General features: G+C 48.5%; 8 protein-coding genes across 8 annotated transcripts; 3 read left to right on the top strand and 5 right to left on the bottom strand.

Moving 5' to 3' along the window:
- Positions 1-1,131: 1,131 nt before the first annotated feature.
- On the top strand, positions 1,132-2,109 carry PFLUO_LOCUS3379 (uncharacterized protein; the record flags this gene model as incomplete). The annotated part of the gene is made up of 1 exon (XM_073780619.1): positions 1,132-2,109. The coding sequence occupies one exon, from the start codon at positions 1,132-1,134 to the stop codon at positions 2,107-2,109; it is 978 nt and encodes a 325-aa protein (XP_073637456.1).
- A 402-nt stretch (positions 2,110-2,511) lies between these two features.
- PFLUO_LOCUS3378 (uncharacterized protein) lies at positions 2,512-4,021 on the bottom strand (the record flags this gene model as incomplete). The annotated part of the gene is made up of 4 exons (XM_073780618.1): positions 2,512-2,808; positions 2,889-3,145; positions 3,323-3,944; positions 4,001-4,021. 4 exons carry the CDS (start codon positions 4,019-4,021, stop codon positions 2,512-2,514), a joined length of 1,197 nt encoding a protein of 398 aa, XP_073637455.1.
- Positions 4,022-4,701: 680 nt separating this feature from the next.
- PFLUO_LOCUS3377 (uncharacterized protein) lies at positions 4,702-7,711 on the bottom strand (the record flags this gene model as incomplete). The annotated part of the gene is made up of 5 exons (XM_073780617.1): positions 4,702-6,416; positions 6,460-6,968; positions 7,020-7,331; positions 7,383-7,460; positions 7,509-7,711. The coding sequence occupies 5 exons, from the start codon at positions 7,709-7,711 to the stop codon at positions 4,702-4,704; spliced, it is 2,817 nt and encodes a 938-aa protein (XP_073637454.1).
- A 1,208-nt stretch (positions 7,712-8,919) lies between these two features.
- PFLUO_LOCUS3376 (uncharacterized protein) lies at positions 8,920-9,480 on the top strand (the record flags this gene model as incomplete). The annotated part of the gene is made up of 1 exon (XM_073780616.1): positions 8,920-9,480. The coding sequence occupies one exon, from the start codon at positions 8,920-8,922 to the stop codon at positions 9,478-9,480; it is 561 nt and encodes a 186-aa protein (XP_073637453.1).
- A 243-nt stretch (positions 9,481-9,723) lies between these two features.
- Positions 9,724-11,901, bottom strand: PFLUO_LOCUS3375 (uncharacterized protein; the record flags this gene model as incomplete). The annotated part of the gene is made up of 15 exons (XM_073780615.1): positions 9,724-9,814; positions 9,867-9,922; positions 9,971-9,991; positions 10,051-10,065; positions 10,118-10,253; positions 10,306-10,370; positions 10,430-10,454; positions 10,507-10,774; positions 10,833-10,917; positions 10,974-11,146; positions 11,193-11,260; positions 11,309-11,443; positions 11,505-11,531; positions 11,587-11,729; positions 11,782-11,901. The coding sequence occupies 15 exons, from the start codon at positions 11,899-11,901 to the stop codon at positions 9,724-9,726; spliced, it is 1,428 nt and encodes a 475-aa protein (XP_073637452.1).
- Positions 11,902-12,775: 874 nt separating this feature from the next.
- Positions 12,776-14,229, top strand: PFLUO_LOCUS3374 (uncharacterized protein; the record flags this gene model as incomplete). The annotated part of the gene is made up of 4 exons (XM_073780614.1): positions 12,776-12,914; positions 12,969-13,173; positions 13,245-13,704; positions 13,759-14,229. 4 exons carry the CDS (start codon positions 12,776-12,778, stop codon positions 14,227-14,229), a joined length of 1,275 nt encoding a protein of 424 aa, XP_073637451.1.
- A 1,076-nt stretch (positions 14,230-15,305) lies between these two features.
- Positions 15,306-16,405, bottom strand: PFLUO_LOCUS3373 (uncharacterized protein; the record flags this gene model as incomplete). Its single annotated transcript, XM_073780613.1, has 6 exons — positions 15,306-15,389; positions 15,446-15,561; positions 15,615-15,642; positions 15,707-15,904; positions 16,012-16,190; positions 16,246-16,405. The coding sequence occupies 6 exons, from the start codon at positions 16,403-16,405 to the stop codon at positions 15,306-15,308; spliced, it is 765 nt and encodes a 254-aa protein (XP_073637450.1).
- A 6,899-nt stretch (positions 16,406-23,304) lies between these two features.
- On the bottom strand, positions 23,305-24,612 carry PFLUO_LOCUS3372 (uncharacterized protein; the record flags this gene model as incomplete). The annotated part of the gene is made up of 2 exons (XM_073780612.1): positions 23,305-23,716; positions 23,786-24,612. The coding sequence occupies 2 exons, from the start codon at positions 24,610-24,612 to the stop codon at positions 23,305-23,307; spliced, it is 1,239 nt and encodes a 412-aa protein (XP_073637449.1).
- Positions 24,613-26,960: the final 2,348 nt, after the last annotated feature.

Here is a 26,960-nt window from a genome sequence, read left to right as displayed (position 1 = left end):
GGTCGGATCTAGACTGTAGGTCCATTCTCTGTCCAGTTCCGGTAAAATATCGCAGCATATTCCCGCGAAAGAAAGTCTGCAGGGGCGTCTCGTTCCAATCATGGCTCGGGTTACCCTTACGACCGTGTTTCGCTGACCAATGAGTCTCCATACGCTTGATCGACACACAAAGATATTCACATCCAGGAGCTTTGCAGTGCCACCCCTTCTCTAGTGGCAGGTAAGGCACTGGAAATTCATCCGGACTAGGATGCCGTATGTCCTCAGGTTTTCTTAAGTTGAGCTTGCTGGCATATGTGACGTATGGCCGTCGATTCTCACGATAGATATGATGAATATCCTTCAAGTGGCGGACAATACCTCCTGGCTGGACTGCATATTGGCAAACGGTACAGACCAGCACCTCGTGAGACGCGCAATAGTGAAACAGTGCCTGTGGTGGAAGGCTCGTTTGAACGAGTTTTCCATCCATCCTATAACTTAGTCCGATCCTTTCGAGTACGCCTGGCGCCTATCACTGCAGTTTCTTCGTAGATTTGTAGGATCACAGGCCCATAGTAGAGGGAAAAATTAATGTAAGGGTAAATCTCCCACTAGTAATTTAATAGACGGCCGTCTGCCGCGGCTTAGTCATCTGATCTACCATTAGTTATGGGAACTGGCGCCCGAGGTGCGATTGTTACATTCCCGTAGTTTTTTTTCCCGCTTTCTGCTCCTATAGATACTAGACAGGGAAGATAGACTGGATATCATCGTTTTCATTATTGTCGGATCGGACTGCTTGGTAGATTTACTAGTCCATACGCATATTCCATATTCCAACAGTAGAAAGAATCTGCGAGTCAGATACAGAAACCGACGGTGCCGTTCTGATTTAGCGTGGAACGGCACCGTCGGCCCCACGGAAGACTGTTCTCTGAAAGGCTGCGCGCATTCCTTCCGTCTGCCTGGTTCTATCTCCGAAGTAGACGGCGTCGGGTGAACAATCAAACCGGCAAGAGGCTCTCCTGATGTTCTAATGAATTCCAACATATAACGGCAAGGCCCTTTCCTAGATTCCACAGCCCACAGCCATACAAATCATCAACCTCTGATTCATCGTTCATTACTATAATTCCGATCTCTCTGAAGATGTCGTCCACCTTCAATCGCAGCGTCCTTGTCACTGGTGGCACCACTGGATTGGGGTTTAATTGCGCCACGGTTATTGCTCGCGAGCATCCGGATTATCAAATCATCATTGCGTCGCGATCTGACCCCAATGCATCCGCAGACGCAATCAACCAGCTTCTCGGTCAAATGAATGTCAAGTTTGTGAAACTTGATCTTTCATCCTTGTCCAAGGTCCGGTCATTCGTGGCAGACTGGAAAGACCATAGATTCCCTCCAATCCAGTCGCTCGTCCTCAATGCAGCCTTGCAATTCCCTGGAGAGGCCGAGTACACAGAAGACGGGTTTGAAAAGACCTTTGCCATCAGCCATGTCGGCCATGCTCTACTTTTTTTTCTCTTGACACCTCATCTCGCCGACCATGCTCGTGTTGTGAACGTCGCGAGCGGAGTGCATGATCCTCAGCAGAAAACTGGCCTCCCAGATGCAAATTACATATCTGCCGAAGAGCTCGCTCATCCGCCGCTCGCATTGGCGAAAGCGAATGGGCGTCAGCACTACACCAACACAAAGTTAGCCAACGTCCTCTACACATATGCCTTGCACAGACGCTTCCAGTCAATCAAAGAAAGCACCGGAAAGAACTGGACAGTCACTGCTTTTGATCCGGGTCTCATGCCGGGCACAGGTCTTGCGCGAGATGCCAGTCGCGTGGAGAAGTTTATCTGGTTCCGCATCTTGCCCTGTATAACCCCTCTCTTACGATTGTTTCTTTCGCCAAATGTACACACGGCCCAAGTGTCTGGCAATTGTTTAGCTCAGTTGGCGATCGCATCGGATGTCGATGGTGTGAGCGGGGTTTATTTTGAGGGCAACAAGAAGATCAAGTCCAGTCAAGCAAGCTACGATGAGTCTAAGCAAGAGGATCTGTGGCAATGGACAATTGGTACCCTAGCGCAGAGTGAAGAAGAGAAGAATGCATTCTCCATGGTCGGATAAACCCAAAAACTTACGTATCACAATGCAAAAAACCACAAAAAGTGAATTATTTTATAGATTGACGTCTAAAGAACAATATCTTGGTATAAACTAGTTGGTTGTTTCCTTGTATTCCTAAGATCGTATCTAGCTAACTAGTGGTTTTGCGGTTCTGGGCAATAGAGACTCGCGGGTAGACTTTATGTGCGACTTGGTATATTTATAAGCCTAATCGCTAGTCTCATAGCGCAGCAAAGGTCAAACGAAAAACAATCTCTAAGAATTTCTAGTAGAATGTAGGGCGTTGGACCGTGGTGAGCCCCCAAAGCTTCAATAAGTCGCGACCGCGAACCTGCCAGTGCCTGCTCTAAGGATGGATGGGAGCTTTCTCAAATCCTGCGGATTACTCTCCAGCGCCATTGATTACGCCACATGCTGCCGTAACTCTAATCCAATATCTTTATTAAACGGGAGGTCGTAGCCATTGCGCTTAATAAAATCTTTCATGACCTCTTCACCACCAAGGTACACGCTATCAATGGTAGTTTCGGGCATGCCCCTGCTGGCTCGGTCCGCTTTGAGGCGTGCTAGTTCATCGTCGACCTTGTTGAGCTTAAATGCCGAGTTGCGGGGGTACCAGAACATTCGAGGACGTGTAGGGTGGTACTCCGGTATAGAGGTCCGGCCAAGGGCTCGGAGGATGACTTGTTCCAGCAGAGACTGAGAACAGTCAGCGAATGCGATTAGGCGGTTACGATGCATATATGAAAGTGGTTCTCAACGAGATAAGTCAAACTCACGTAGTCACCGTCCCCTCTGCCTCGATTAAGATTATAAGGCTCTTTGAGAGTTACATGAGGGTTAGTAATAATCCTGGCATAGTGTTTGTAGTTGAAACTGTTGGTATGTGGCAGCAGGCCATGTAGTATAAACGTGTCACCAGCCTTCGCCTCGACGGCCGTAAAGTTATGGCAGTCTTTGGCGTGCTTGCAGAGAACGGGGGTGTCAATAACGGGATCGAGGCCTTCAGGATGAGCGTACAGCTTTTCGCAAACACCTAGGCGATTAGGTAAGTTAGGTAGAAGGAGCTTAGAATGTAGCATGGATATATGGGTGTAGCATTTGCATTTGTGTTGGTGAACATGGCCATCAGAGTGGCAAACTGGTGACGCAAGGGAAGGATATTTATCCTTATTGTATAATCAAACTTGCAAGGGTGTGTCTGTTCACTGACCTTTCATAGAATCTTCACACAACCAGGTGCCTCCTCCGTTCTTTGGAATGTCCGTGAAACAATGCACAATAGTCATGGCGGTGCTCGACGAGTCAAGAAAGGAGCGATACCAGTCATTATCTGAGTGGAAACCCGACTTATCCTGGGGAGGATGAGATGCCGGATCCTCCTTGGACCGAGCTTCGCTCCCAAAGTTCACGATGAAGTTGTCACCAATCCAACGTTCACGCGTTTCGTGAATCCGCTTCTCTCCACCACAGAGGTCAACAATCTTGCTCCAGGCCTTAGGGCAGAACTCCTCATTTCGTGCCTGACGATGGTGAGCCACATGGAGATACTCTTCCTTCCAGGTCGTCTTGTCTTGCTCGTCGTACCCCGTGCGGATCCAGAAATCTGGAAGCCACTCATCAATATATTTTTGGTGGAAACCACCTTCAACCTTAAGCCAGCCGTGGACCAAAAAATGCTCCGCCTCGTCATCGGTTAGAGATGTGTACGGATTGGAAGGTGGTATGGGCTTCTCGAGTTTCCCGAATGTCTCGCCGGGAGCATCCTTGGCAAAGGAAAACTTTGCCCCACTATCAACGATGCTACTAGGCTTCACCACTGCTTTGTTCGTCCACTACACGGAATCGTGTGCGTCAGGCATGGTTCTGATGGGACGGATCGTTGACGTACCTGTGGCTGGAAGTTGGCCATATTGGTTCATTAAGCTGTATATGGCGCTAGAGCAGAGGAGAATTACAACCTTATTGCAGAGTTTGAAGGAGGTCGGTGTAGAAGTAGGTTCCTCCGAGCGAAACATGGAGATAAAGTTAATGTGCCCCCTTCGCTGCATCTTTGCGCCGGTGGCCTTTTGGCTGTCTCTACCCCACCTGTCCGAGCTTACAGTCTAACTTTACTTGGCAAAATTGTAATACCAAATTGGGAAGACCGCGGGATCCTTCACAAGCGGGGTATTGAAGCCCGAAGTGTTCACAAGTTGAAGTCTAATAAAGGGAGACTCCAGTCTCACAAGTGGGGAACATTCGCATGCGGGGGATTGGCAAGCGAGCGAGAAGCTAAGCAGTCTAGTGAAAATAGATATACGCGATCTATCCCCAAAGCAATTTAGTATAATACCGACTACGATTTTGTTCCATCACTCGGCAAAGCTAAAAGCTGGGATTTCTACGAGGGACCGGTCCCGAGTAGTTTTTCTGTCTCGCTTTCGGATGATTAATTACCCTTTATTAACTATAACAAGGGGTAGGGTGGAGGATGGCGTGGAAATAATAGATTCAAGCGGGATTGGGCTTGTATTAAATAAACTTTTCTTTGAACTGCCGCTTCATTTTCGAACGGACTGCAGCTCTCGCGGCCGGGCAACTGATAGCAACCTATTCCGGCAGCGTATTGTTCCAAATACTCTCAACCGTAACGCGGGTCTCCCATCCAGTGCTCGCCCCACTAGAGATGCGATACCCAACAGTCTTGCTCTCTCCCTTCCGCAACAGGAACCCATTATCGTCAAAAACCACAATCACCCCCGCGTCTTTGGGGTCCAGCGCCAGCCATGTAAACATGCTCACACCCTTCTCGGCCGTTACAGTGAACGAACCACGCTCCTGCTGAAGCGTGAGACCGGGATCTACTAGCTTAGCCTTTCCGAGAGGGGTGGCTGTGAAGAAGTTAGAGTGCGTGTACGTTTTGGTCGCCTTGGAATTTGGAGGAGTGCCGCTCGCAGTCACGGTGGCAACTAGAACAGCGTTGTCGGCAGGGATGCTGCCACTGCTGGTCAGGTCGGTGATGTTCATGCTGGACAGCACAGTAGCGTTGACGGCTCCAACGGTGAATTTCTGAGATTTGGCAGACAAAGATGTGTTCACAGGCTTCCCATCATAGCCGATCCACTCCCAGCTAGCCTCGCCTTTGACGTCGCTCCACAGGTCGGACACAGCAAAGAGATCCATCACACCGGTCGTGACGTTGTATACTGGGGCCACGATGACAGGCTGGTAGACGTCCTTGGTCGCGTAGAAAAGCACCTTCCACCGCCCGTCATACTCGCGGCTGGACCAGGTTGGGGCCTGCCAGATATCGTTGAGCTGCCAGTACAGCGAGCCCAGCTGTCGCTGTGGCATCGATGAGCCCGCACGGTAGTACTGGATCTTGGTGTGCAGAAAGTCCGCTTGGAATATCTGCGTACTATGGCACCACGCCGAGAAGTTGGCCACCGAATCAGTCTTGTCGGGAATGGGATACCAGTACTCCACTCCGAGCGTCATCTCACCCTGGCCCCCTAGTGGATTCTCCAACTCGTCTGTCGCAAGACTGCCTGGCGGATAGTGATGGTTACGCAAAACCGCCATGGTGGAGTTGAAGTACAGCTGATCCTCGGGAATGGCTTCCCGCCATGTCTCCAAGCTAGGCTCAGACGGGAAGCCAAACTCGTTTGCGAAGCGGTTGACGACGTACTCGTTGATGTCAAATGCCTGCGCGGCATTGTAGTCGTAGAAGTCGCTGTCGCCGTAGAGGTAACCCGGCGTGGTGTTGTAGAGACGGTCAACGAAGGGGATCGGTAGGCTGAAATCAAGCTCTAGGTATCCGTTGTTGGTGCTGCAGGGCATGTAGCTGATGCTGTGCGAATTGCCGTATACAGCTGGTAGTAGCGTGTTGAGGAACAGCTCGAGATACTCATTGAGATATTTCTCGTACAAGTCTGGCGAGCCGGACCGTATGGCGGGGAGCTCGTCTTTTTCCATCTCGTTCCCGCCAGCCCAGAGCGCCATGGATGGGTGGTGGTTGGTACGTCGCACTTGATAAACAGCTTCCTGGCGGACATTCTCCAGGAACTCCGAGTTTGCGGGGTAGAGAGAGACGCTGAACTCGAACTCGCACCACAACAGTACGCCCATCTCGTCGGCGAGGTCATACATGAAGTCGGGTGAGTAGGCGCCGCTAGACCACACGCGTAGCATGTTCTGGTTGCCGTCGACCACGTCGTTCAGGATACCCTTGATGTGGGCAGGGGTCACGCGGGGCCAGAACGGGTCAGGAGGCACAAAGTTGGCTCCTTTGGCGTAAAAAGTGTGGCCGTTGATCTCGAAGTGGACTGGACCTGTTAGCGACTTCTAGTAGCAGGGAGGTAGTCTTACAATTGCTGCCGTTGGTGATACCCTGCGAGAGCTGCAGATCGCTGATGGGCTCCATGTTGAGAACGATGGTTCGGAAACCCATGCGCTTGTTGACTGAAGCAATGGTCCGACCTCCGGACACAACTTCCACCTCCATGTTGTACAGCCTTTGGGGACCGAGGCCGTTGGGCCACCAAAGCTCGTAGTCAGATGCCTTGAGCGTTGCAATTCCGGTGATGACATCTCCACCATTCTCGATGTTGCCAAAGTTCCCACTACTAACTTTGCGATGGGAGTCCGAGTCTGCAATGGTGTACCTCATTTGCGAGCCCCTAGGCACAGAGCCGACGACGTCAACGCTGGCGTTAAAGATCCAATCGGCAGTCTGATCCGGCGGCAGGTTGTTGAGCTGGCCTTTGCGGTAAAGGTCAAAATCCGAGTTCTTTACATACACCGAAGCCGGCCCATCAAGCTGCACCAGATACGCTGGCTGCCAAATGCCCGCCGGCATAAACGCCGGACCCCAGTCCCTACAGCAGTCAGCCAATAATACAAGTTTAAAGCCAAGCCGGCTCACTTACCATCCAAAATCGGACTGCTCTTTGCGCACAAACTGTCTGTTTGGAAACTCGTAAACCTCGTCTACGCCGTCTGGCCACGTCTCCTGGCCGGGCTCGGCAGCAATCGCCGCTGAGATGTTGGGCGTAGAGCCAAACTTGACTTCGAGCAAGGGCTCATTCGACTTGCAGGATGCGAGGACGTGGGAGATGTCGAAGACCCATTGACGGAATTGGTTGTTTGTGTTGGCGACGTGCTGGCCACAGAACTCGATGGCAGCGTAGGTGTCGAGGCCTTGGAAGACGAGGCTGGTTTGTAGGTGCTTGGAGTCTTGCCTTCATAGGTCAGACGCTGGTGGACATCACGTAATTATAGGACCGGCTTACACTCCTCTCAGCTCAGTGCTGTATGTCCAGTTGCTAAATGCAATCCAGCGGAGATCAAAGTCATTTAGGCCAATCAGTCTATGAGCGGTTAGTCTTCTGTCGTTTTATCGGGTAGGCTCAACCCACGGGTTGTCAATTATTCCTGCGGCATATAGATCGATATGGGCTTGCGATGGGACTTTTCCGGGGATCTTGATTGTGTCATTGCCAGGGCTGGTCAGCGTCCACCTCTGGTCGGAGAGATCAACTACGTTGTGAGCGGCCACAGCCAGCGGAATCTGTAGTGCAGACACCGCGACAAGCAACCCTATCTCTGACAAGAAACGCATGATGGGGTAAAAAGTTGATGTCAGCAGCATGCTAGAAGGAAGGGTAAGACATGGGGCTTCAGGTATTATATATGTCTCCACATATACACAAAGCTATTCCTCATCGGCCCAGGGAAGAGATGGTGGAGTGCTGGTGGCCTCGTAGTGACATCACAAAGGTCAGAATGAGCAACAAATACGAGGTCGACTCGGTTACAACGTCTCAAGGTCTAATTTGCGAGAGCTTGTTAGGTCGCCGCAGGTTGCCGATCAACTAACAGACGAGGGGATGACTTGGAAATCAGAGTGGAGTGCCGGAGAGATTTAATTTCTCGATAGTGGCTTTAGGCTCCACTGCGACAGAGTGGCGTAGAAATGCGGGGGGTTACAGTGAACGGATGGTGCCATACGGGCGGGATCTTTGAGGGAAGCTAATCTCAAGGCACTCGCTCGTGGTCAAGTTAGCGATACCCGACGGTCACTCGTTTTGGCAAATATCTCTTCCATGACGTTTGTTTTAACCTAGGTGACCCTGGCAGTGCTGGTCTTCGGTTGATTATCGGAAATTCTGACCTTATATTGGGGTATTTGAATGCCCTACGGTCGCTCTGGCAAGACGACATCCGGCGATGTAATTGATCCCCCATCATTTATATGCTCTCCCGAGTTCAGCCAAACACGTGCACTGCAAAGCTCACAATCACGTAGCTCAACCTCAACGCAGCTTACGTCGCCTTCTCTTAGAATGGTACATGTGATGTAAGTCAGGATATGTAAGAAAGTGTCGGGATACCAGCATGGTTAATCCATGGATGGTGAAAGTTTTGTGATCACTAAAGTACTCAAACCTACCATCCTCACGGCTTTTACGCTTGCGCCCTAACGTCAGGAATGTTTCTTAGGACCTCTGGATTGATGAATTGACGGATTCGGGGAATTTAGACTCGCTAGTAAACTTTGTCGGAAGGACGTATGATTATTAGTCTTGCGCCTGTTCGCAGCCGTTGGGTCCATGTCTTCGCTACTGGTTTAGCTGAGTCATATATTCACTCGTGCTCTTTCCTATTCACAGGGTGACAGCGCGTGACGAGGGCGGCATCATAAAGACGTGGTAGAAGTCGTCGCTCGATCAGAGCCGTTCCACGCCGCCACCACCATCATCCATAGCATAGATTACGCGATCGCATGTAATCCAATGCTTTTTGGCTTGACTTACTAAGGAATGCACTATGGCTTCAATCTTTCCCTCGCAAAGGCCGATCGGGGCCGTCCTCGAAGGCGTTGACGCGGCTGGACCTTTGCTATTTGCCGCGAAATCCCAGGATGCCTCTCGACTGCAGCGGCTTCTGTCACAACAAAAATACCGCGAGAGTGCCATGGACGATTCGTTGAGAATCTGTGATGAAGCCGACGTAATCGACGGCCGACGCTACGTGAACGCCAGGGCTATTCCAAATCTCGAGTTTATCATCCAAACAGCCGCAGAGAATGCCCAGCCTGCTCCACTTGCGGCCGCGATTGCCTTTGCCAAATCTTCCCAATTGAGACCAGCCGTCTACATCAGCAGGGCCACGGTGGCGGCAGCCATCACGAGCGGTGATCCGGTTCTTTGCGAGGCTCTCCAGACTGGGGATCCAGGTTTTGTCAATCTTGTAAATCTCGATTTGGGCCACAGTCTCTATCCCCTCGCTCTCGCTCGACTTCAGGGCAAAGACTTCATCTGCGATGGGCTGCTCAGGAACGGAGCAGATCCATCAAGAGCCACCCCAAGAATGTTCCAGCCACGATGACAGGCAAGCATAGCCTGAACGGTGCACACTGCCTGATAATGCATAACACTGCAAAAATTAGATTGACTTGAAGAGATTAAAGTACAATCAATCGGCAGATTAGGCCAAATATGTCTTTAAACATGGATAATGCAGGATATTTTTGCAAATCAAGTATTCTTATTAAATTCAGTTCCATGCAAATGATTATAGTGAACGTTCAATAGTTTGCAGAACGTAAATATGCGCCAAACAAACTGGAGATTAATGCGGCCCTGAAGGTTCTCCCATATTCTCCTTTCTCGTCGCTTCATCTGTCGCTTGGTCTGTTGTTGAAGTTTCCAACGCCGTAACCCTGAAAGGAAATTAGAACAAATCCTTAGAATACGTGCAATATTCATTCTCACCAACTGCCCGGTCCATTTGTCTCTGTCTTCTTAAATTTTCTCGCTGGAACATGAGACTACTTCTGTTAGCCGCCGCAGATGATGACCGTGGTGATTCTACTCACCCTAAACAACTCATCTAGCTCCTAAAAACAAGAGAGCATTGGATTAATATATCAGTTATCAACAAATTTGAGTAACATACCTCAAGGGACCGATTCTGCGCCGGACATATTAGCCAATGCGATAATTATGCAGAAAGATCATCTCACCTTCGTTTCGGGAAGCACAAAGAACACCAGAACGGAGCACAAAAATGCGATTGCTCCAAAAACCCACCCAATATTCGCGCTAATATCGTCCAAGATGTAGGGCACGCAGAAAGAAACTATAAATGCTGACACAACACTATATTTCTTGTTAGACTCGAACCCATAATGGTAAGTTCGGTTGACTGTACTTTAGAGCAACGCCCAATGACAAGGTCTTAGCACGTAAAGGTGCGGATCCCACTTCGGCCGCAACCTAATGAAGACATAATGAGTCTGAGTCTTAATATGCTGATAGCCACATTGCTGACTTACTGTAAAGGCTAAAGGGCCCCAGGTCCTGTTTTGCTGCTGTTAGATTAGAGCGTGGTATGACGGGTTAGAAACCTTACCCAGAGTAGACGAAAAAATACAGCATCACCCCTGCCACAAGCCCATTTGCGTCTGAGGTTGTTGGATTTTTTTTTAACCCTAGGCCAGCAACAAGGAACAAAAAGATCGTCTGTCCAATACCGCCCCAGATCAAAACGCTTCTTCGGCCAACGAAATCGCTGAGAAGCATTCCGAGCAAGCAACCCCCCCAGCCGAGTGTCGCCGATCCAATGTTATAATTGAACGCCTGGCTTGAGAGACCAACAGAGTCATAGAACCGTGGAGAGTCTATACAGATGCTCAGTATATTTTTCAATTTGCCCAATAGAGGAAAAAAAGGACCTACACCCAGAAACAAACCCTTGACCACAAAGCTGTTGAAGGAAGAGCAGAGAGGACGAGATTGCCGTTCGACGAAGATTAACACCTTGCTGTAGAAGACACATTTAGAGCACAGTCGGCCCGAAACTCAAAGTCAGTAACTTACAAATAATTCAATCCACGAGCCACTCTCCATATCGGCTTGTATCACCTCCCGGATTGCATCGGCTTCCCGTCGCGTAAGCCCAGCTTGAACATCAGCCTTTGGACGAAGCCTGTTGAGAACTGTAACCGCATCTTCACTTCGACCTTTGCTAATAAGCCATCGGGGTGAGTCCGCTACACTCTGTTAGTAAGTACGTCAACCCAGAACGGGGTAACTGACGTATCAGGAAATTTCCAAAGAATATCAAGACCGGAATAGCGGCCTGGAAGGCGACTGGAGTAATCCATCTGTCTATTGATTAATTCAACTCACAACTGAATTTGTTTTGAACTCACGCTGATCTCTGCTCCGAGCTCGCGTATCCCCGATTCACACCGGAAGCCAGAATTTGGCCAATCAAATTGAATAGTTGTAGAGACCCAACTATTGTGCCACGCATAGCTGCTGGTGCAATCTCGGATTGGTAACCACTGTGGCAGCATGTCATTTGTCAGCATAAGATATGTCTTTTAAGAGTTTCATTCCACATACGTCGAGGTCACCTCAGCAATTCCCACGCTAAGTTCCAAGTTAATGAATAGTTCGTGAAAAATCCAAGATTAAAGTCGCTGACCTGAAATATATGACAATCCTGCCCACGATGAATTGCGCGATCTCTCGCGAGGTGGACTCAAGGATGACACCAACCCAAACGATCACCACCAAGATCCAGATAGCCCATCGGTGACCAAGGCGTTCAATGAGCAGTGGCGCAATCTAGAGCTTCTGTCAGCTTTAATCAGTTCATACCTTCTGAATAGGTGTATACCAAAGATCCAATCAGCTTTCCCACGAATGCTGTAGAGGAGGTGTATGATGCCCGTGCAGCGGATAAAGCCCACTCTCCAGAGCTGTCCTGGCTCCCAAACTCTTTTGCAAAACTCGGCATGCTCTGAATGCCGGAGAAACTAGTTGTCTCATACCCAAATATAATGTTGATTTGGGCTGTAACCATCCAACTCAGGAAGAGAAACGGGGTCATCTTCTCGAATACATCCCTCCATGTTTTGAGACTCGAAGGTTTCCTAGACGGAGTTGCGTTGACTACCTCCTTGCCTGAGCCCGCCATGTTCAGTGACAATGTTGTGAAGCGTGTGAACGGTATAGTTTGCACAAAGACGTAAAAGGCGAATTGTGATCTTCAGGTAAAGAATGCCAAAAAAATCGAAGGTAGAGGACTTTTCCTCAGACTATATGCTCTTTGAATCCTAAAATAATCTAGGTCTTACACCTGATTCGCAATTGGTGGTCCACATGTCGAAAGACCAAACAAAAGTCCGGGGTCGTGGAGCTCGCCCCGATGTGGACCCTTTTCTCGCGGAGCTCGCGGAGCTCGCGCACTACACTTGCCCAATTTGGTACGCGGACCTTGAGCTACTATTTTTGATGTAAACGCCAACGCTTTAAATGCGCTGAATATATTTGGTCTTTTCCGTTTCTCAAAGTGCTTTTTGTTACAGTATCAAAATTTAGCCTCAATCCACGTGCTGGCTCTATAAATTGTTCGAGAATCAAACGCCAACATGGGTCCAAGCACAAAACGACCGAATTTTCTCGTTATTGTGGCTGATGATATGGGATTCTCGGATGTTGGGTGTTTTGGCGGGGAGATCAAGACGCCTAACATTGACAAACTAGGTCAGACAGGCGTTCGATATACAGGGTTCCATTCCGCTGCAGCCTGCTCGTAAGTATCTGGCTCTCGCAATAATAGGATAGCGCTTTCACAAGGCTGACCGAGCCCCCCAAGGCCTACACGAGCCATGATTATGACGGGCACAGACAATCACATTGCTGGGCTAGGAAATTTGATCGAGTTCACCAACTACACTGGCTGGTCGAGGTTCGAAGGCGAGCCGGTTACGGACAGCGGAAATTTCTATGATTCAAAACCACAGAGAGGTTAGTGTGCCTACTGTATCTGTAGATCAATGGCAGTTATAACAAGCGCATCAGGGATTCCGGGCTATGAGGGCTATCTGAATGAACGTGTCGTGGCTATCCCCGAGGTTCTTCGTGATGGCGGATATCACACCATGATGGCAGGCAAATGGCATCTTGGGCTGAAGCCGGAACGAGCCCCCCACGTCCGTGGATTCAACCGGTCTTTTGCAATGTTGCCCGGAAGCTCCAACCACTTCAACTATAGGCCGGAGGGAGAGTAAGCTACCTGCCAATCAAAACCCTCAATGTCAGCTCTCCTGATTTCTCTGCTAAAATTATTTTCTTCAGAGTGAAAAATGGCACGCCCCAGTTCCTTGACACGAGCTTGATCTGCTTGCACAACGAGGATGGCAAATATGTGGATCTCGAGGATTTGCCCAAAGACTTCTACTCCTCCAATGCCTATGGAGACAAAATCGTTGAATACATGGACGAGTGGCATCAGGAACAAATCCAGAAAGATGAATCCTCAGAGAAGCCTTTCTTTGCCTACTTGGCATTTTCTGCTCCGCATTGGCCACTGCAGGCGCCAAAAGAACATATCCAAAATTACCGTGGAGTCTACGACGAGGGTCCCGAGGTTCTGAGGCAACAGCGGCTGGCAAATCTGGTCAAACTGGGCTTGATTGAGAAAAACACGGAAGCCCACCCTGTATTGGACGACCGCGTAGAAGGGTGGGATGAGTTCACTGAATACGAAAAAGAAATGTCCTGTCGTTCAATGGAGGCATATGCCGGGATGGTGGAGGTATGTATTGCACGTGTAAAAATGAGAACAGAATCTCTGACTGATATATACCAGTGTATTGACAAGAACGTTGGCAAAGTAGTTGACTACTTGGAGTCAATCGACGAACTTGACAACACATTTATCATGTTCATGAGTGACAACGGCGCTGAGGGGGCCGCATACGAGGCATATCCTCTTGTAAAGGGACCTTTGCTGGAGCACATCCGCAAGTACTATGACAACAGTTTCGACAATATTGGTGCAGCCAATTCTTTCGTTTGGTATGGTCCGCGCTGGGCACAGGCTGCCACGGCTCCCTCTCGGCTGTACAAGCTGTATACGACTGAGGGTGGTGTGCGTGTTCCTTGCATCGCACGCTACCCGAATTATCCAGCCGCAATTAAGCACGATTTTGCTACTGTCATGGATATTGGCCCAACTATTCTCGAAATGGCAGGTCTGAAGCACCCAGCGCCAACCTACCAAGGTCGTGAGGTTGCAGCCATGCGTGGAAAAAGCATGCACTCCTGGCTCAAGGTCTGAAAATTCTTCTGTGTGTTTATAATATCCTGAAGCTTACCGAGACTTAATAGGGTGAGGAAGAGTCCGTTCATCCCAAGGACTTTGTACAAGGATGGGAACTCTGCGGACGGGCTGCCATTCGTGTTGGATCTTGGAAAGCGGTCTTCATTCCTGCGCCCAAGGGACCACATTGCTGGCAGTTATATGACCTTTCGAATGATCCCGGTGAAATTCATGACTTGAGCAGTGTCAACTCTGGCAAATTAACCGAGCTCCTCAAGCACTGGGATGAGTATGTTCAAGAATGTGGCGTCGTGCCTTTGCATCCGGAACTGGGGGCATATCTAGAGGCCACAGAGGAACAGATGGAGGTAAAAATTCCCCATGTCATTAAATAGTCCAAATTACTAATAATCGTGTGCAGGAAAATGCGTGGATTGAATACGAGTATTGGAAGCCCGGCGGCTTAGTCGATCGAGAGAAGTTTTTCAGAACGCCTAAGCGCCTAGGTACAAAATAGACACATAGTTATAGAACTACAATTTGAGAAGACTATTATACAAAATAATAATAGTTGAAATCCGAATCTAGGCTCGGGGCATTATGAATAGTTGACGCACTGTGGCGCGATCGCGTATTCTGACCCAGCTCGCTTGGGTTGACCCACCCACCCAAATTACGTTAAAGTCAGTTATCTCCGAACACCCCAACAGTTATTATCGCGTCTCTATATCCCATGATTGTTCTGCAAGATCATCAAAGAATAAATACTCTACATATAAGTAGGCCAGTTCGACAAGCTGATTCAAACTGGGACCTGACAAAGCAAAGAACATCAGGATTAAGCGCCGAGTTCTCGCTTATTATAAATCGCGGTGTGCAGCGCTAGTTGCACCAACAAATACTGGATCAATTAATTTAGAATAAATTACTGGCGATGCCACCCAACGAGAAGAACGTGCAAGGGCTATTTGCGAGACAATCTGTTCCAGCAGTCTCGCTTCTCCGCTGTAATTCATCACTTGCACATTGTCGGTACAGGTAGTGGAGTGAAACAATGAATGTACAGCCATGCAATTGATAACACTCGATCAGCTCTAGCTGTTGTCAGCACATGAGAAACTGGCCCCACTAGAGTCGTCGTGTATTGCTTTTCCAGAAACCCAGAGGCCGAGGCCGCACTGCAGATGCAATTAGTATGAAGTTGTAGCAAGAAAACGGGCGAAACCACACTTACCAAGCAAGCACCAATTGCGAAGACGAGAAGGTTGACGGCTGTCAGGAATATTTTCCTTTTGGATGAGGTGAATCGTCCCCAGTTGAGAAACAGCCAGAAAATACCGCTCATTCCGTCTGTGTTGGCTTTAGTTTCCAGCAAAATCATTGGCGAAAGGCAATTGACTTACAAGTAAACCAGCTGGCAAAGAGGGCAGTCTGAGGTAAAGGAAGAATCAGTCATGAGGGGGGCATGCGCTGTTGGAACGAATCAACCACTTACAATCAGACTCAGTAAGTCATTGAACACTGGAATAGCTTCTGCGATAACCCATGCAATGACCCAAAGACAGAATGTGATCAGAACCCAAGAGCCAACCGAGAAGAGATTGCGCTTGTGCATTCGGTCTGTGCCCCGGAAAAGGCGAACATAGATGTACTTGGCTGCCACATGGCCATTGATCACACCGGCAATAACAATCTATCGGCACGTATGAGTCATTAAGATCCAATACTTATTCTAAGCGACAGAGAAAGTAAAGGGGAACATACTGTAGGGATGGCGATTCCATAAGCAATTTTTCTTACCAAAGGACTCGTAGATCCCAGAGCCGGAGAAGATACGGTGTTGCCGCCATAGTAATATATGACCACGGCCGCAATCACATACATGCATGTGTCAGTGCCCTGAAGCATGTACAAAGTCCAGGGATACTGGGTTGGCGTCTCCATTTCGGAGATGAAACCAAAAAAAGCGACATGGCCGGCTGGGACAGATCAGCTTAATACTGTACGGTACTCCATCAAGGGTATGAGGCTTACCATAGGCAAAGACGATATTCGTGACAGCAAGGAAACCCTCGTATAGGCTAGGATGTGCCGTCACACTGATCTTCCCATTGCCTGGACGTTCAATGGATATGGCAATCATGGTAATCAGCACGGCGGCCATGATGCTGATAAATGCTGTGTTTGTCTTCATGTCAACAATGAACGAACGATGATCGTAATGGCCGACGCATGCTTACAACCAAATGAAAACCATGACACCTTTTTCAAAGTCCGAGGAAGAGCACATATAAATGAAACCACTAGGCCCACGACTCCAAACACGATGGTACAGGTTCCATGGCTCGTGACGGTGTTCATCATGATAGTGAAGGTGAGAAGATGGCTGCCCATTATAAATACCAGGAACAGCAACTGGGCTGTGCCCAAAATCTCGCGACCGATGTTTCCGGCTGGTATACCAAAAATGCGACCTAGTGGAGAGAAGAGAACATCGCCCGCGTCAGCCATACTATGAATATGGGGGTATGCCAGCTTGAACTGGCCGAGAACATAGCCCGTGTAGGTGGCTAGTAGGCCAAGTCCGGCGATGATAACGACGGTTCTAAAATGCAGTTTTTCAGCTTAGAAAGTCCATATGTGAAGCTTGGGACCGGACGTACGGGGCGAGCCCAATGGTTGCTACTGCCGAGGGCAGCGATAAAATTCCGAGCGATATTGTCTCCGCGATCATGACTATCGACCCATGAGCTATCGACCAAGAATTTTCAGATCAAGGTCCGTGACCGTGGTCTACGTACTCATTCCGCATTGCCTGAATAGTGCATATGTCCCAAGTTAGCACTATCTGGGGCATGATATAAGCCTCAGTCCACGTACCACCACTTCAAAGTGCGATATCTGACTTCCGCAAACTCCTCATTCCCGAACGGGCTGTCATATTCCGGTGAGCCAACATCGGAGTGATGTTTCCTTTCGTCATCCATGTCGACACGTTTGTCTGAACGAGAGTGTTGGATTGATTCAGCATATGGTTGTGCCATTTTGCGTGCTTAATAGGGGTCAGGAGTCGATAGAAGACGAGAAGCAGAACAGCAAGAGTCGGGGAAACGGAGGTCAATCGTAACCCGACCACTTTGAGACGATCGCGCACGATCGCGCGCGACTCTCCACCAACCAGCTTAGAACCGCGCTAGCAGCTGACCGATGTCACATTGAGGGGAACATAATCGCCGAAACAGAAACAACACGAACAGGAACCCGGGTGCGGGGCCCATTTAGGCCACCTATTGCGGCTCGTATGTCGGTCTCATTCGCGGGAGATACGGCGTGTCAATACTTTTAGACTGTCAATAAATCTATGACAAAACTGGCTTGTTAGAGAAGGGTTCAGATGTCCATCACTCGCCCAAAGCCACGCCAAGCCACGCCAAGCCACACGGTCGGCAGCGTCGGCACGGCGTGCTCTAAAAGCGCCACGCAGGGCCTGAGAGCGCGTGAGGTTGTTGGCCAGGTTTCTATTACTTGATCAATTGCCAAGTTGTATCTGCGCACCTGAATTTTACCATGCTCCAGCTCGCGATAGGCTATTCACGGCTTGGACTTTTCCCCACATTCCTCGTGGGGTCGAACCAGCCTACTAATATACCAAAATAACCGTGGAAACCCGAGGACGCTCTGCTGCTTCATTAAACCAAAAAAGACCATTCCTTCTGCGACGAAAATACCCGGGGAATAGGCGTAAGTTACGTATAAGTGTGATTAATAAGTCGGCCTTCATTCGTAATCTGACCCTTCATCGTACTGGCGGTGGTTGGCATTCTGGAAAAGCCAGATCCTACTCGGAAAGCTCCACTAAGATCTTAATGATTTAATAAAAGAACTACCTGTCAAGGTAAGGACCTATTGGTCAGGGTGAAGAATCATGTTTCGAAAAGGTTGAAAAATACGGGGATGAAAGCGTATAGAGATACGAGTGATTCGGTGAGGGACAGAGATATACTATTTATTACTAGAATGAGGCTCTAACTATGCTCCGTCTGCCCTTATAACCCCGAAGTAGGTTAAATACACGTAGGTAGCCTGTAAAGACACGTGATATCAATACTGAGTAACTCCGCGACAGGCCAGTCTATCACACCTTCCTGTAACCGCTCCTAATCTTGCATGTTGCTACATGTATCTATTTGTTTGTATATAATCGATACGACCACTTCACCCTGGAACATAACACAGTTCTGGTAATGAGCTAGCGTTCCGGTTGAGTATAAGCACTGTGTAAGGATTTTAGTCAATGAGTGGCTGGCCTGTATGGACGATGCCTATACGCAGAGTCTCCCGGCCGTATGTCATGGCGCGTGTATGTTTGACTACGGCTATGACGCTTTGAGTCTAAATAGAAACCATTACGCGTCCTGCTTTCAGGTCAAATCCGTACACTATTTATCATGTCAACCTGAAGTATTCATAGGTGAGTTATGTTCTCTTCCGTAGACTTGGAGCTATCCTTCTCTTTGAAGTTCCTGTACCGGATTCAGACAACGCGAGCGACTGCGCCGGTGGTACATATCAAAACACGCTGCTAGAACACCATTTTATGTAGCAAGGCCATCTCACACCAGTTGCACCTGGGTGGCTTTCTTTTAGAAGAATAGCGTCGAAGTGGCACGTAACACATCGGGTATCATAAACATCCGAAAACGAACATCTTCTGGACGCCCATCATTTGCGAAGCACTGAAAGTATACTCCAACTGCCACAAACCTCGACGTGTTTCTTGTTAGCAGGCAACGGCCTGTCGCGTAGAGAATCAGTGATCTCACATGTGTTGACAATATTCTGGTCTGCCTTTCTTGAGAGCTTGATTACTGACGTTCTTGGAAGATGATAATGTGTATCAGATTGTCTAAAGGAGGAAAACGTGAAGCTATCTCGACTATATAGACGGCTCTGATGAGGGAGTGTCGTCATGTTAGTCCTGCGATCTCAACAGCCTTGTATCCTGCGGCTGAGTTATAGGACAAGCTGAGGTAGCCGATTCGGAAGTCTTTTTGGTGAGTCAGCCAGGACGCTTTTACGCCTTCTCGTCGTTCTTGTTCGGTCGCAGAATGTCCCGGAGGCTTCCGCCTCCCATCTACGCCGGCATATTCCCAAAGCGAAGCGTCGCACTACCCAAATAGCCGCCGTGGACTCGGCCAGTGGGGTTTGGATGGACAAGCGTAAAGCTGAGGCGACGTGCTTGTTGGCTCCGCATGATGCTACAAAGAGGCAAAAGAAAAATGGAAATGACAGGGCGGACACTGACCGCTCCGTCACCTTTTTTAATCTTCCCTGTGAAGTGTATCAACTCATCTTAACTCGCATCGAATGCATCGAAAGTATCATTTACCTCGGTCTCGCGAATCGGTACTTCTGGACCATCGGTCGAGAACGCATCCACAGATACTGCGCGTCATTCCTCGCGCGATGAGCTCGCAAGAAGATCGTCGGTGTAGAAGATGCCCAACCGGACGTATCCTCCCGGCCAGTTCTTGGCCGACGAACTGGACCTATTGCGTGGAAAGACGAGCGACATACCGAACAGAGCCAAGTGGGTAATTGGTCTGACACTCATTATCTAATGTTTAACGGGGGATGTTGGTCAAAGTCATAGCATAGAAAATATCATGCATTCTGAGCATAATCTGGCTATCACTTTTTGTTGTTAGTATAGGACGTATGGTAGGCAAAAGAGCTCACAAAGCCTATAATGTCAAAGCTCAAAGGCAGTTTAGTGCCGAGAAACCATTTATCCATAGTTCTACCATGTTTCCACCTCGACAACTTCGACTATCCCGACGAGGTGACGGTTCTTGACATGCCGTTGACGCTTCACCGCTTCGCTTTTCCCACCATGTTAGGGGGGTTGGGCATTTCAAGTCTACGGCTAGTGTATCATCTTTGGGGCAGAGCCTTCTCACAAATTCGGGGCACTGGAAAGCTTATTATAATACAGATACGCATGACCTGCTGGTTTCTGTGGGGAAGTCATAGTGGAGCCGCAGTGAACGGTCTGATGAGCAAGTCGAGTCCGGGGTAGTGGATCTGGACCGTCGGCGCGAACCGGTACCCCGGTCACATGAGCGGCACGGTTCAACGCATTTGGAGAATTAGTGGTAGTAATCATTTTACTACTAACACGTACATCAGTTCTTTAACTCCATGGATTTCTCCACAATAAGCTGCAATTGATTCGTGCCCTCAAATTTCATGTTTTCTCACCTGAACTTTGGTTGGCAAGCCACGCGACACTGTTATGTGGGTGATGGCATTCCGTTATCTTGCCCAATGTAAAAGCACAGTACAAATATGGTACGAGGAATTACAAAGCACCCGGAGAAAAGGGTCTCCGTCCCCATGAAATTGGAAGGAACTGGTGTGGTACTAGCTAAAGGAAATGGATATATAAATCCATGACCCACCCCTTTATCTTAATGCTACATTCATTTCTTTGCACTTATCGTTTCCCAATTCCTCTCACCCCTGGCAGGACGACTATTTTTTCGCCGTCGATATCTACTAAGATGGCTTCCACAGTCAATGATGTGAAAGAAACGCAACGTCGTGACGGTGATCAAGACAAGTCGCCAACGGAGTCGGGCTCCATCCAGGCCAGTTCAGGTGACGTTCTGTCACTCGGCCAGGTTGACCATGCCTTGACGGCGAAGATGAAACTGGTCAATGATGTACGTTTAATTACCATGGAGCCTTTTACTACGAGTTAATCTCACAAGAGTAGGCAATTGATGAAATTGGGTTCACTACTTACCATACAAAGCTTTTCTTTCTCAATGGATTCGGGTATGATGCCTTATCACCTATCATACCTTGACACCGATTACTGACTGCGCCACAAAAGCTATGCGGTTGATTCTCTGTTGCTTTTCCTTATGAGCATCTCTGCTGATCAAGTAGTTGCGCAATACCCTCCAGGTTTCGACAGGGGTGCACAACTTGGTTTCTATCTTGCATTGTTAGTGGGCGCATTATTCTGGGGTAGCACAGCAGATATTATCGGCCGCAAGTGGGCGTTCAATTTTTCTCTGCTCGTTAGTGCTATCTTTGCCATCAGTGCAGGTGCTGCTCCAAATTATGTCGGTTGGTCCACGATGGTGGCGCTTTCGGCTTTTGGCTCAGGAGGCAATTTGGTTCTCGATACGACTGTTTTCTTGGAATACCTTCCTTCCAACAAACAATGGCTCCTTACCCTCTTGGCTGGATGGTGGGGAGTAGGTCAGACCGTAGCTGGCCTTATTGGGTGGGCCTTTATGCGTGATTATTACCCTCCGATTGACGAGATTTTAAAGTGCTAATATATCTGCAGCGAACTACAGTTGTCCCCTCGACGGTTCTGTGCCATGCACAAATGCCAATAATATGGGCTGGAGATACGTATTCTACACCTGCGGCGCCATTGTTTTTGTCATGAGCATTGCCCGAGTGCTGGTCATTCGTTTCCATGAAACTCCCAAGTTTCTACTCTGCGAAGGTCGAGACAGGGATGTTGTCAAAACACTCCAAGATCTTGCCCAAAAGCATAATCGAGAATGTTACCTCACTCTGGAGCAACTTCAGGCGCATGGACAAATACACAGTGCACACGCCCAAAACAAAGCCTCTTTCTCCGAACTGGCAATACATGTACGCGCTTTATTCTCTACTCGAACTCTGGCTCTCTCGACATCTCTAGTGTGGCTGTCATGGGCCGTCATTGGACTGGGTTATGCATTATATTATGTTTACCTGCCAGAGTATTTGGCATCTCGAGGGTCAGCTACTGGTGCGAGCTCAGTCGACACTACTTGGAGAAACTATGCAATTACAAACCTATGCGCCATACCGGGTCCTATTATTGCAGGATTCATGTGCGAAATGCCTATCTTTGGTCGGAAAAGAACCATGGCAATCGGAGGTTTCATTACGAGTAAGTGTCGTGATTCACTAGAATTGGTAATATTTTGACTCATGCATCTTAGTGGCTTTCTTTTTCGGATACACAGCTGTTAAAACGGAAACTGAAAATCTTGGATTTTCCTGTGCTATATCCGTCTCGATTAACATTTACTACGCCACTTTATATGCCTATACCGTCGAGATTCTGCCCTCCGCCCATCGTGGTACTGGCAATGGTATTGCTGTCGCACTTAATCGATTGATGGGTACGGTTTCTGCTCTCATTGGTGCTTTTACTTCAACAGCCAGCTCAGTTCCGATTTATGTGTGCGCCGGTTTGTTGGGCGCTGCCGGTATCCTTGCGGTTTTCTTCCCTCTGGAATCACGCGGGAAGAGCAGCATCTAGTTGATATATGGACAAGGCTACCAATGTACCATAGTGATTGAAGGGAAAGTTAGATAGATATCTAAACGGGATTCTGACTGCAAAGCACATCAATATTCTTTGACTTGTAAAACTCGCCCTTGATATCGGAAATCTTCCGACGCTCTGACGTCAGAAGGCTCATATTAAATCTACCCTGGTGTCTTGGAACTCGAAACATGAAGCTTGATAAGAAATTGGGGTAAGATAGTCGATCTCCGTTCAAGTGATTTCGGGCATCGCCGTCGGTTTCCGTCCGCCCCGAACGTATACACCGACCCACCATGGTGCAACAACAATCCTCCTCAAGAAATATTATTTCATGTTTTAATCTATCGTTCAAGGCATGCGCGATCTACATCTTGAAGTCTCGTTGCCGCATGATGCATCAACAATAGCATATGTCCACAATATTGCATAGATTATCCTTTCAATAAGCTGGCTTTGCTTATCGCCACCTTGCAAAACGTTCCTTGTTCGAGAAGGGTGTGAAGACTGTAGAAGAGCTTCTATCGGCAATTAAATATGCCCTCAATATCTTTCAGGCTTAGCAACTCTGACGCGCAATTATAATCGCTCGTAGAAAACGAGATTGAATGGCTCATATTACAGCTTTGCAATCTTGTAAATCACTGGATACGGATTCTCGTGAAACATCGCCTGGAAACTCAGACCACGTCCATAACCAATGGCTATTGCAGAAGTCATCCTTAAATACTATCTTAAATCAGGCCAAGCTACCATTCTAATTCACCAGAGCCGTCCGCTGCGCATGCTAATCCCGAGCAAAATACAATATCTTCTTCGGTCGCCTGTCCGGCGGAATGCTGCCGGGCAGGCCAAATCTCTCTCTTCTCCTTTCGCTCCTCGTCTCGGTGATTTGTGAGCAAAGTTCTGACGGTATTCTGGAAGAAAAGCGGTGCACTCTCTAGACGAGGATGAAGCTGTCCATTGACGAAGACACCAGCATTCAGGTTCTTTTGGGCCGCATTACACAGTTGTTTGTCCTCGTCCAAGACTCTCTTGAAAAAAGAGTCGATGTATTCAAAGTCTTCATCCGAGGCTTCGTTATGCCTGAAAACCTCGTACTCCATTGAACATGTTCCTGCAGACGTTGGGACGCACCGCATCAGGTAAAAGAAATGAGGTCTGTGAAATTAATGTCAGTTCATGAAACCCCGTCGACTTCGTGGACTTTAAAAGACACGAGAGACTCACGAGACGGTCATGCAGGCATTTGGAAAGTAATAAGTACTGGCGTTCTGAATATCTTCCTCCGCCTTATCTTGCTTCGGTCGGGAAAAATGCTGAATGTGGCCGGGTGTAGAAACGGTATAGTAATATGATAGATCGGCAAGATTGGCGACGTCGGGATGGGCAATAGTGCAATGATAGCACTCATTGTAGTTGTCCGCGAGTGTTTTCCAGTTATAGTTGCCATTCATATGCCATGTATGGTCAAACTTGTACTGACTGAAATCAAACTTTCCGAATCGCTCTTGTGTGTCGACGCCTTTGAAGTCCTGCTCCCAAGGGATTGGATTTGAGGAAGAGTCGAGGTTGACCCAGATAAAACCCAGTTCATCAATATGCACATGTACCGGGAACAGGCTCTGGTTCTCTTTCTGGAATCCTGGGACGTCGTCGAATTTGGGGGCTTTGGCCAGTTTTCCATTGAGACCGTACGACCACCCATGGTATTTGCAAGAAAGGATCTTGGCATTGCCCTGATCCTCTGAGATTAGAGGAAAGGCACGATGACGGCAAATATTGTGAAAGCCGTTCAAGTTTCCCTGGCGATCAAGGCACAACACAAAGGAGAACCCCGCTTCCTCAAAACGAAGGAAGTCGCCGGGCTTTGTGAAGCGCAATTTGTGGGTGACCAAGATCCATTTCTTGGAGAAGACGGCCCTTCGTTCCAACTCGTACATCTCTGGGGAGCGGTACCAAGAAGCCGGGAGAGCTTTTGGTGGCTCATCTGGGAGCTTGTTGGGTTCTGCGATAGAACTTTTGTAGCCAAACAACGATGCTACTGCAGCAGCCATGGTGATAGGAGATCTGGCGAGGATTCAACAAGGAAGGATGAGCGGTTTCCGATTCCCAGTCTTAAGACAACATTTGCTTGTAGATCTGACCACCGTCTTGATGTTGAATTTAAAATCAAATCCATCGGATGCCTTCCATCACGCGATCATGTATGCAACAGCGATCGACAAGGCCTGGACTCGAGATGCTATCATTCGCTCGGAGCCCGTCCGACGGCGAGAGCTCCGTGCTGCAGCCACGGGCCCTTCCGTCGGCTGGGCAGGGCAATGCGTTCCACCAAGCGTTTTGCCACAACAAACCTTCCTGACTGGTTCGTCCAGGCGGTCGACGTTGATCATCCGTCCACGTGAGCGGAGATTTTCGATGAGGCAACTCCAATTGACCTCAACACTTGTAATGTAGATAGTAAAGAAGAAAAGAGTGTAGGGGAAACAGACACGAGTCACCACTAAAGACTGCAGGTTCTATCGGGCTCAATGACATCCAGAAGGTGTTTCCACATAAGGAACACGGTTGACAACTTGGTATCCCTGATTGCTGCCTTAGGCAGAACCGTAGCCAAGCTCTCACTAGTTCGGCGTCATCCCGACAGCGCATCTTCACACCCTCGCGTTCCTTTCGTTCGTTTATCCTCTTTTCTCAGTAGCTCTCTTGACTCCTTTCCGACTCAACGTGCCATTTGTCCAGGTTGACGTCGCTTGCCAATATGCCGGAATCAAAGAAGAAAAGTCTCGAGAAGAAGTATGCGCGTCGACGCATCTTGTCACCGTTATGCTAAAAAAGAATTCTCACAGAAGGCTTCGAAACCGACTGGCTCAGCGTGCGTTTCGTCACAGGCAGGCAAACCGATTGAAGCACTTGCAAAACCAAGTTGATTCCAATGACAAGCCTTACGATGAAACGGTCAAAGCCCTTCAAGAAGAAAACAATCGCCTTCGAAGAGATCTTATTGCTGTCCAATCTAATCTGGCGCGACTCATTACCACAATGCAAAAAATGTCGGAGACTGTATCAAGCACCCTCGGTGAATGTCCTCAGCCCGAGCTACCAGGAATACAAGGCCGTTCCCAAGAATTTGCTTTAAACGACCAGTTCGGCAGTTTATCTGAAGAGCCGGACTTGGGAGTGGAAGAGTATGAACCCGAGGAAAATAACTACGCAGCACTTGATCAGACACAAACGATGGGTATGTGTGATTTCGACTATTTGGGGGACTCCATCGCCGAAGCTATTACCACTACGGATACATATGCCAAAGGTGAGCGATTTGCCACAATAATGCCACAAGCCGTGGAAAACAATGCTGCGAAATATGCTTCCTTCGGCAATCCCACTCAGCAGATACCATCTGTTTGGAGTTTGGAATACCAGATGGGCGTTAAGCCGTATGCGAATGCTCTGGCTAGGAGTGCAGATTTGAGACCTTTGCATGGCCAGAGCTGGCTAAAAACAAATTCTTCATTCTCCGACCACGTTCAAGTTCTTCAAAGGCTACTAAAAACCAAGATAGCCCCACGAATGCCTCTTATAGGTCCCACAATGAAGCTGTATGTTGCCGTTAAACGGTACATATGTTAAGAAAGCTGACCACTCTCAAGCTTTTACAAGGAGGTCCTTGTCGTGCTAGCATTGTTCAACAGTCTAAACCGACCCGACGTGATGAGATGGTACGCCAAAACTCGGTTCTACCATATCGTCCATCTGACCGCATGGCAAATATATCCCTGCGATGTAACGTTCAATGCAATCCACCCACAATATCGACCCACTGCTTTGCAGCTTCGCAGCCGTTATCCGAGGACGATAGACTGGATTCCATTCTCATCAATCCGGGATCGTCTCATTCGATTGCATGCCGGAAACCCCCTGATTGACCAGATCGTTTGTGATGCAGTCAGCAGCTATGTCGTCGAGACGTGCATGTCGGATCTAATCATGGGTGCCCCCGCGACTAAAGCGTATATTCGAGTTCTTGATCTTGTCACTAATATCGATGACGTCTTATCTTCCAGTCGCTATGATAGTGCTGCTTGCCTCCCAGCACCTGACGTATCGACTCTGTTTTCATCGCAAGCCTGCTCTAAAGCTATCTTCGACTTGCTCAGCGTGGACTGCGGCGTCTCGAATTACAAGGTTGACCCTGCGTTCTTTGAAAGGTATCCCGAGCTGTATGACCATAGATTCGACATTATCCCTACCGGCATTCCACTGCGACCTGATGTGCAGCATCGACTCTCATGCCCGAAGCCTCTTACTCCTCAGACACTACAAACATACTGCAACTTTCTTGATTTTTCCTACGATGCCTCTTTGTACACAAATGTTGTCTCTTATTGAATCTGCGCTT

The sequence above is a fragment of the Penicillium psychrofluorescens genome, assembly GCF_964197705.1.
Source record: "Penicillium psychrofluorescens genome assembly, chromosome: 2".
NCBI lineage: Eukaryota > Fungi > Ascomycota > Eurotiomycetes > Eurotiales > Aspergillaceae > Penicillium > Penicillium psychrofluorescens.
This window is presented reverse-complemented; position numbering and strand designations above follow the sequence as displayed.